The 10659-nt window shown below is 33.6% G+C and overlaps 1 protein-coding gene across 3 annotated transcripts; it reads right to left on the bottom strand.

Moving 5' to 3' along the window:
* Positions 1-516: 516 nt before the first annotated feature.
* Positions 517-3841, bottom strand: LOC110809590 (F-box protein At5g46170). 3 transcript variants are annotated; one of them, XR_002538865.2, is made up of 3 exons: positions 2349-3841; positions 969-1097; positions 517-881 (listed from the first exon to the last, which is right to left on the bottom strand). XR_002538865.2 is itself a non-coding variant. In XM_022035474.2 (2 exons), the coding sequence occupies exon 1, from the start codon at positions 3572-3574 to the stop codon at positions 2360-2362; it is 1215 nt and encodes a 404-aa protein (XP_021891166.1). In that variant the 5' UTR covers positions 3575-3841; the 3' UTR covers positions 1403-1839; positions 2349-2359. The 3 variants fall into 3 exon arrangements, 2 of the variants coding, with proteins under 2 accessions (XP_021891166.1, XP_021891163.1); XM_022035474.2 differs by lacking the exons at positions 517-881; positions 969-1097 and adding an exon at positions 1403-1839; XM_022035471.2 differs by lacking the exons at positions 517-881; positions 969-1097 and adding an exon at positions 1403-1908 and having other exon boundaries at positions 2349-3839.
* Positions 3842-10659: the final 6818 nt, after the last annotated feature.

Here is a 10659-nt window from a genome sequence, read left to right as displayed (position 1 = left end):
TTACATTTTTATTAGAAATTTGTATTTTTAAATAAAATTTTATTTTTTTCTATATAGAATAAAAACAAGAGTCTGACTCAATTTAAATAATCAAATTTTGTTAAAAATATAACTCGTTAGAGTTATATACTTTTAACAAATTTATATCTCTTGTTTGTACTTAATCATTTTTAATTGGTATTAATATATATGTGGCAGTTTGTCTGCATTATATCTATTATTATTATTATTATTATTATTTTGCAAATTATATTTTCTGTTTATGTTAAGCTTATAATTTTTTTAATAGAAAATAAAATTATTAAGTAACATTTGAGAGCTTTAAAATATTTTTAAAAAATCAATTAATTAAAATAATTATTGAAACTCAATTTTTTAAAACATAAAAATATTATCTAATAATTTCATCTTTTTTAAAAAAAAATTAATAAAACTATACATTTAAAACAAAAAAAAATATTAATAATCAACTTATAATTAAAAATAAATAAATAAATAAATAAACTGTAATAAATATTTCAGAGACTAATATGATAATTTATTCTAAATATTTTCAAGAACATTTCCTGAAACCAAGCTGAAGTAACAGACAGGAAAAAGAAAGAACAAAGAGAAAAACAGTATTATAAGAACTAAGAATCTCATTAGTAATCATTTGAGAGCTTCTTTGACCATGGCTTCCCTTGACCCCCCCCACCAAAGAAGGCCCGGGAACAGATTTCTGCTGGTTCTCAAAATCATCATAACTCACAAACATGGCAAGTAGCATCATGGGCATCAGCCAAAATACCTACTATGTTTCTGCATCTGCATTCAATTTTGATTGAATCAGTCCAACAGGCTGCATTAAAAGCCTATCATTGTCCAACTCTTGGTCCACACTGCACCATTGCATTCATTCAATAAAGGCCTATCTACAACAATTGAATCACAAAAGGAAAAACAAAATTCAGACTCGGTCTATATACCCGCGTTATTATGAAGGTTCCCACACGCTTCGGACAACAGTTGCCAGCAATGGTTTAAAGGACATCGTTTCCAACCTCTACTACCGACACCCGTTAAGCTTAATCACGGTTCTTATCAAGTTTCCACACCTGCTTCTTACAGTGCACCAATGCATTCATTCAGTTAAAAGTTATATCTACAATCTACAATTGTATCACAAGAAGAAAAACGAAATTCAGACACGCACGATCTATACCCGTGTAATATATTATAAAGGTTCCCACCTGCTTCGGACAACAGTTGCCAACAACAGTTTAAAGGACATCGTTTCCAACCTCTACTACCGACACCCATCATGGTTTTTTCGAGTTATTACAAAGAACAAGATCAAAATAGCAGCAATTAGTCACAGCCCCAAAGTGTCAAAAGATAAATAATGATTTGCCAAGCAATGTTCAGAGCTCAATTAAGAGTATATTGCTCGATGTAACTTGAGAAGTATATAACATAAGCATAACATGTCCATACCTACAATATTCACATATACAGAGATTATGGATGAAAGAAAACAACTACAAATTTCAGAAGCTCTTACAACATCAAGTAGTTGCAGGCGTGCACTCTTACAAGCATATGCTTCAAATAAAAACAGCCAGCAAATGCATTTCAGATGTTTAATCACAAAAGGGTTAAAATCAAGCTATAGACCCGTGATGGACCAAGCTATAGACCCGTGATGGACGATTTATGCAGTAGCTCATATCAATATTCAGCTTCACAGAAGACTGCACCTACTGTAGGCTTCGCATTGAACAAAATTGTTTCTGATTCTCTGGTTTCCAAAAGCAAAACATTCATATTCCCCTTCTCCATTTGATATATATCTGACTCCTGAAAACCCGTTTCAACTTGCATCGTTTATAATGTGTACGGGTAGCCGAGGAAGAGATGCAACAATATCTGAAAATGGAAGGCAAATAGATATCCAAACCCCTTCTACAATTAGCTAAGCAGTTATGTATAAAGGGCAAACTTTTATGAAACTTTCATCCATGAATTTTCAAACTAATATCAAATCTGATTCTGATTGATTTCTTCTCCATCTCCAACACATTTAACACCCAGAATCCCAAAGTCACATGATACCCAGGTGACCTTTAAACAATGAACTTGAACTATCATCTCCTTGGAACAAGTATATTTTAACTTAGTAAATAATTTCTACTTAGATGGATTTAATGAATCAGATTCAGAAATATAATCATGAATCAATCAAAACTAGAATCTTTTTCTGTAATACTACCTCATATTAACAGCACCAAAATTATAAAACTTATGAAGCTTCTACATAAACCCATAAGAGGAGTTCATTTCCAACGAACAAAAATTCGAAAAATTACCTCAGATCTCATTAAAAGGAGTTCATTTCCAAACAGTAAGTCCTCCTCTTGACTAGCATCTTCGCTGCAGTCCCATACGGCTCCTCAAACGCGGTGGAAACCCAAGACCCATCAGAAACCTCTTTCTTCGACGCAGACTGCTCACTAGGCCTAATCGCCACAAGAGTTGCCCCCTTCAACACAGTCCCATCAGGTAATTCCAAATAAGGCGCATACCATAACCTCATGTTCAACGCTGGAACAAGCGTCCTCTTAGAAGCAGAAGAAGCCGATAATGGCTTCACTCTCAACTCCTCAAGCTGATCTCTGTTCATACACAACACTCCTTGCCCATCTGCATCGGTCAGAACCAGACTATCAAGAGTCTTATGCTCTGCAATTATCGGCTGAAGTAAGTAATGCCTTGCCGACGCTGCTATCAACGAACTAATCGTCCAAACAACCCTTAATTTCAATCCTCCATTAGTGTAAAACGACTCAGGAATGCTGCCATTATCGTCACTAACAGAGCAAAACCCATCAGCTCCATTCTCCCAAGAGCGAGAACCCTTGACTTGCTGACTGTTGGAAATAACCGAGGCGGCGCCGAGAATAACACAGTTGTCGAGAGTAGAACCAAAATCAGCTCTCCATTTCAACAAAACGCCGTCGTCTATACCCAATTCTCCACTTGGGAGCTCGATTCGGAGGAAGCGAATCTCGTTGAAATTTTTAAGAACTTGAGTTGGCGAGTGGTGCGTGACGCCCCCTTGGTCGATTTCTCCATCGTCGTCGCTTCCAACGGAGAGAGAAGAAGAGGAGGAAGAGGAAGAAGCCAAGGAAGCGCAGGATCCAGATGGGCTGATGAGAGAGGATCTTTTGGGACCAAGGAACTGACCGAGAGCTTGAAGAGGCTTGACAATCCCACCGAAGACGAAACGAAAGATGTTGGCGAAGGAAGCAGCTGAACGAGACTTGTCGGAGGAGGAAGACGAAGAGGAAGACGGAGAAGAATCGTCGTCGGAGATAACACAGTCGACACGGACTAGAACGTTCTCGACTTGAGGAACAAGGGAGTGGAATCTACGAGAGACGACGCAGCAGCGACCGAGAGCTTTGACATCTCCGATCTTGTTAAAGACGAGGAGGAGGAGAGGGTCCGGGAGACGGTCGAAGAGGTCGATGTGTAAGGATTCTGGTTCTGGGTGGATTCTGGAAGTGGGATCTGGACGAGCAGATGCAGCCATTTCCGTGAAAAAATTAAAAGAGAGAGTTGGGTGTGTGGGTATGGAAGAAATTAAAAGAGAACGAGGACTGAAGTGAGGATCAGATCAGGAAGGTGAAGAGGTAGTTTGGTGTAGATCTGAGGAGAGATAAGGAAGGCATGGTTTGCTCAGAGAGAGAGAGAGAGAGAGGAATCTAATCTGGAGGGGAAGAAGAGAGAGAAAGAAATGGTGGGATGAGATAGATCCACGGGTTTTGTCTTTACAGAGCAGAGGAAGAGGGAGAAGGAGAGGGAGAGAGAAAGAGACAGAGAAAGAGAAAGAGAAAGAGAAAATATTTATTATAATATATTATTATAATTATTATTATTATTTATTATAATATAATAAATTTATTTATTTATTTATTTATTTATTTTAAAAAAGAGAAGTTGGTTTGTGTATTAAACGGATCGTTTTGATAGTCTTCTTGTCATTATATGCTACTTTTGTAAACCAACTTTATCTTATCTTTTTAAATAATTATAATTTCAATTTAATCTTATAATACTTTACTATTAAAGTTAAGATATCTTTTATTACATGAAAAATCATATTATATACGCATTCATTAACGTAATCTTTATATTATCTGAAACAAAATATTTGATTTTGTTACGTTAAGGAAAAATCAAATAATATAATGTTCTCTCTAAGCAATTCAAGTATTCCTAAACTAATTCTTACAGATCGAGATTCATGACACAATCCAATCAACAGAAACTTATCCGTACGCAGAGAAAAAATATTAGAAATTTTGTACAGAAATTTGGACTTACAAGGAATTACTTAAAAATACCAAATTTGAAATCACAGATGAATCGATTTTGTTATTTATGGTTTATTCTGAAAACGTAAATGGAAAATTGTTATGCGTTAAAAATTTCTCTTGCTTTTCTATTCTTTTTTCTCTCGATGAAATAACAAAAATTTCTTTATATGCGTAACTCTAAAAGATGATACAAAAGATTTAATCTTAAACTATATAATGTGTTCTTAGGTTTTTTTAGTCAGAACACTTAATGGATTTTCTGTTTTACACCAGTAGTTGGTTTATATCAGTAAATTTGAGTTTCAACAAAATTAATTTTAATCGTTCTTTGTAGCTTATATAATGTCTCGTAATAATACATGTTTTTCTATGAAAATCATCAATTTAATAAATTATATAGGATGAAATATGTTATGTAAAAAAAGATGAACAGAAAAATCAATTGGTTCTTGAATTGTTAAACTTACTTCGTCTCTCCAATTAAAGTATGGGCAACCTTATTACGTGTTTGAGAAATCCATGAAAAAAATATAACACCCCAAAACTATTTTTATTTTTGTATTGGAATTTTTTTTAGATTTTATTTTATTTTTTAATAGTTAATTTATGTTGTAATAATTATATGTTTAATTTAATTTAATTTAATTTAAGAGAAATAAAAATAATAATAATGATAAAATTGGGTAAAATTATTTTTGGAAATTAATTGAAAATGATTTTGGGAAAAAAATGTGAAAATTTGGATTCTGGGGGTATTTTTGAAAAGAAAATCAAAAACTGGGGGTCAAAACGCAATTTAGAAAAGATATACACATCAGCAGCCACGTCAGCAGCCCCAGCCAACCAGGACACGCCGCGTGGCAGGAACGCTGACGCGGGAAGCCACGTAGGACGGGGCCACGTGAGCAATCCGCGTGCGCGCGATCGGATGACTCATATCTGTTCCCGCACGCACGGACGGCCTAGATCTCACGCGTACGGACAGCCCAGATCGCATCGCGTTGGAAGGCCCATATTTACTCTCATTTTAATCGCGATCGGACTGTCCAGATTAAATCGTGATGGACGGCTGAGATTAAAAGGGGAAGGTTATAAATAACCTCACCCACACCCAACCCCAAACCCTAGCCGTCAGTACCCTCGCCGGAGAAGACGACCCAGCCACCGAAGGAACCGGTCGCCACCGCACCTGAGGATTTTCCAATTGCCAAATAAGGTAAAATTTCTCCCCTTGGCTCGTTTTCCGATGCTAAATCCACCTGTGGCCAAATCAAAGCCAAACCACCAGCCAATCGGCCGAAAAAATCACTGAAACCCAGCGGTACCGCCGCGGCTTCCCTCGATTTTTACCTCCAATGAGGCCCTTCCTAGTTCCCGTTCGCTGCAATTTTTACACCACTGTGATCACTGTCCTTTTTTCTACAGGTTGACCGCAAAACATCGAATCGCGACTCGCGCCGGAGAAGCCGCTGCACCCGAGAGCTCCGCTGCCGGTAAGTCTCGATTTTTTGAATTTTTTGGCTCACCGAGGGCCCTAGGGTTGTTTTATCGTAAGAACCAATGCAAGTTTGGCCGAATTCAGCCAAAAATGGCCGAAAACGGCCAACTCAAGGCCCGCGGCGGCACCATCGCCGGAGCACGGCGGAACCACAGTGTCGGAGTTCTGAAAATGGCCGAGTAGGCCTTGGGACTGTTTTTGAGTTTTTTTCGGGACATGTGTAGGTACTGGAAATGTATTTCGGTTCCCGGAGAAAGAAATTTAGGGAATCTAGGGACAGCCCGTAGGCGCAGTGAGAACCCAATTTCATACTCCGAAATAAGTAAGGATTTCTCACCCTATTTTCTATCACGGTATTAAAGCTCAATAAATGAATAAACAGTACTTTATGAATTGTATATAATTAATTAATGTTGCTAATGGAGCCCGAATCTGATGTATTTTTCGGTCAGTTGTTGTTGATCTATTTTACAGTTTTAAATGCAGTATGATATTTGATGTGTTTATTCTATGGTTTCATATACATGAATCACTGTTTCATTTATTATGGTTTGAATTATTGTGAACCCGTTGTTGTCTTGTTTGGTGTTCATTACTGGTTTACGTGTTTATATTTGATTGGATAATTGAGACTAAGAAAAATAGAAAAATGTATGTGAATTGATAAATGGATGATGTCGACAGCCTAACTAAATATCCTGGGAGATGGTGGACGGACCGGGTCCGTAGGGAACCCTACCAGGAACGTGATCTCTCATATCGGACGGAGTATGAAGACCTTATGTGTTTTGGCGCCCATAACGGACGGGGTATGGGGACAGCCCGTTTCACCCTCATACTGGACGAGGTATTGAAGTTTATGATTTTGGTGCCCATACCGAATGGGGTATAGGGCCCTGGAATCAAGTTATTAATGTGAATGGTTCACATGTAGCGGAACCCCCCTATGGATCTCCATAGATACTAGTAGGCTGATAAAAGAGGAAAATTGTTGTCTGATAATTGAAAAACGAGAGTTTGATATGTGTTATGTTACAAAGTGTGCATAATTTTATGATATTATTGTGTTTCATAAGTTGTCTTTCATGAATCTCACCGAGGTAAGTGGACAGTAAGGGTTTTTATTATTGATAAATGAGTTTGCTATAAATTATGCTCAATTGGTCGTTTTTGTTTTCTACCAATCTTTACTCCTGTGGCAGTGAGATAGTGTGATGTCTTTACTGGGCTAGTGTAGCTCATTTCTTACTTAACCATTTCAGATCAGGAGTATTGGTTCCCGAGCCCGTCCCACAGGAAGACGGCGAGTAGATGACTAAGGATTTCATAGATGTACTTATAGTATTCATTACTAGTGTTTACTTCAGTTAGTTTATTCTTTCATACGTTTAATACGTTTTGGTTATTATGTAAGGAATATTAATCAGAATTTTTATTTCGCTTCTGCACTTAGAATTTTTAATACATACATTTTCTTTAAATTTCCAAGGCCGTTACAAAAAATGTGAGATAAACAAACTATTAAAAAAAATAGTATTATCAACAAGTAGACCAATCACAAAAGTGCATCAAAGAATTAAGAAGATTAAACAAACCTAAGCTTCTCCGTCAACCTGAACCGAAAACATATCATACCACCTTGCTACTTGTAATTCATACATAATAGCTTCTTCTTTAGCTAGATTGACGGATGGAGGAGCTGGGATTCTTCTCATCCTAAGAAACGAAAATATCTCGTCATAGTCATGACGTACAACATCTAATCCAGTCTTTTAAGACTCCCCACTAGATGCATCACAATTTAATTTATATGTATTAGGGTTATGGTGGGCACCACGTTGTGGTGGAAGCATCGACAGATTGTTCGAAACTATAAGATAGAGACAACATATCTCTTATAATCCCTAAATTATTGACTTTAAATTGTATTCACTGAATTAGTTTATGGGGGATCGCACATCTTGCGTTATGAAGTTGTTGCTTTCAACTTCATCAGATACCATACAATACATACAGGAACAAGGTTCGAACTCATGATTGCAATGTAACTAGGCATGTGGCTATCCATTTTTTTTTTTCCGAAGCCCTAATTTGTGCATTTTCAAATAGGATTCATTTTATAAATATTACTTGTGTACGAACATAACTAAATAAGTGATTAACATCCTCGTTTCCTCTTTGTATATGAGGCATATTGTATTTAAGGCTAAGTTGTGGTTGAGGCATTTATGAGTTGTTCGAAACTATAAGATATTGGTGCACATAACATATGATCCTTCCTACAATAACAATAAGAAATATGTTATCTGTTCATGTGTCTCTTTATCTCTCATCTCTGGTTAACTCATGTAGAAAGAAAATAAAGACACATTGCTCAAGCAGACATGTGTCCTATATGCCACAGCAGTAAGGAAGACATTTTTCATACAACCCGGGACAAAAATAGGTATAGAAAAGGTTACTTGGTTCTTGTGCTTCAAAATTTTTTTTATCTTTATTTGGATAGGTAAATGTAGTTGAATTTGAAGACGAATATGAGATCTCAAAGTACAGCTAGCTAAAAAGTGATATCTCCTACAATGGTTTGAACGTTAAGAACAAGAAGAATGAAACTATTTTTGCTAGTAGGCAGTGACCTCTACCAATGTCTCATCTGACATCATCAATTTGGCGTTTGAGTTTTATAAAAATTATAAAAAGTTTTATTCTTTATTTCATCTTAAGGACTCGTGAAGATCCCTTGAGTTAGCAAGAAAATTCCCCCACTTGGGTCGTGTAAGTTCAGCACCGATGAATATTTGAAGGTGATTTGACGATAGTCAAGAAAACTAGGTGGAAAGGTTTATATTTAATATACGCACTCTTAACTTATTTTTTATCGAGAGTTTTAGGATTTTAGAAGAGATGAAACTCACTTAAAATAAACAAATTTAATTATATCGTGAGTGATATACATAAATTTTATAAAAATTATATATATATATATATATATTTAATTATATTGCCAATGATAAATCTAAATTTATATATAGAACTCATATATAATATCCAAGATGTTGAACTTCAAAACAATAATTTGTTACTTTGGTTATAAAGCAAAAATTATCTCAACCTATATATTATAAGTGTGTTTATATATATATATATATCTCACCATGAAATGAAACCTAACCCTATAATCATCATGAGTTACAGTAATATAATATAATACGATATACATATACACACACACACACATATATATATATATATATTAACGTTGATGTCTCCCACAAGCTCGTGGAGTTGGCGTAAATTTAAGGAGAAGAAAGTACAGTATCTTATCATGTGATTAAAGCCTAAGGTAATACATACATATATAATTTATGTATCATATAATATATATATATATAATAAATTATTGTACCTCTTTACTTATATTTGTACGGAACCGTGACGTACGATAATGATAATATTAGCCTCTAATCAATTAATTAATCTTCTAAAACTCACTAATTAAGATGGCTAAACGTGTTTAATTAACCAATTAAAATTCTTAACGCTACTAAATTCCCCAAAATTACAAAGGAAACTTTTATAATATGAATAAACATACATACATATATATATATATATACCTTTTTTAAAAAAATATTTAAAAATTTATAAAATTAACACATAATTAATAAATAAATATAATTTTTTAATAAATAAATAATGAACTGTATATAAGCGTAAATATTTCTTGTAAATTTTTTAATGAATGTAATAATTAACAATTTTTTTTAAAATTTTAACTGATAATTAATTAGATAGTTATCGTTATCAATAATTAATAATAAATTAATTATTAATTCAAATAAGATCGTATTTTATCAGGAGTGACTCATCCGATTAAATTCAAAATTTTTAAACAAATATAACTTATTTAATATTGATATAAATATATAATCTATGTGGGATTTCTTTCCTTAATTCATATTTTTAAATATTCATAATTATTTTTTATCATAAATACATACACATGTAAAAACTTTTAGGTAGTAAATATATTTATTCAACATGCAATTTATTTTTAATAAAAACATTGAGAATATAAATTCCATTATCATGATAAATACATACACATATGTGTTTATATATATATATATATATATTGGTATTTGAGGTTGATTGGTGCTTTTTAGTTATTCTAGAATAAGTTATAACTCTCATGAGTTATGTCAATAATTATGACCGTAACCAAACAGTCCCTAACTATTAATAAAGGTAAAATTACTTAATACCATTTTTAGAAAATGTAGGTTTTATACTTATGACTGTAACCAAACAGTCCAAAATTAGTAATTCCATTTTCTCAAAATGTAGGACTTAATAATTATGACTAAAATTAAATTAGTACTTAACTTTTTGTATTAAATTAGTTCCCAAAGTTTGGTACTTGTTGTAATAATATTTTTCTCCTTAAATTTAATTTTTAATTTTTATTTATTTATTTAATAATACATTAATAACTATAAAAACAGACTTAATATTTTCATTAATTTATTAATTTTAATTAATTAATAAAAATTATTTTTTGATTGTTTTTCTAAAATATTTAAATATAATTTAATTATTTTAATTTATTTTTTATTAAATAATGTAAAAAAAATGAGTGTTTAAAATAAATAAAAAATAGTTGTCATAAAAAAATTTAGAGAGCAAACTCTAATAAGTTGGATCCAATGTAGATCCAACTTTCTATTCACTCGTGGGATCCGGACGATCCAGAAGGAAGGGAAGATCACTTCCCACGACTCGTTTTTTTTTTATAATTCA

Source organism: Carica papaya, chromosome 9 (genome assembly GCF_054855325.1).
Source record: "Carica papaya isolate Zhongbai chromosome 9, ASM5485532v1, whole genome shotgun sequence".
Classification (NCBI taxonomy): Eukaryota; Viridiplantae; Streptophyta; class Magnoliopsida; order Brassicales; family Caricaceae; genus Carica; species Carica papaya.
The sequence above is the reverse complement of the archived record's forward strand: the minus strand, read 5'-3'. Positions and strand labels throughout refer to the sequence as shown.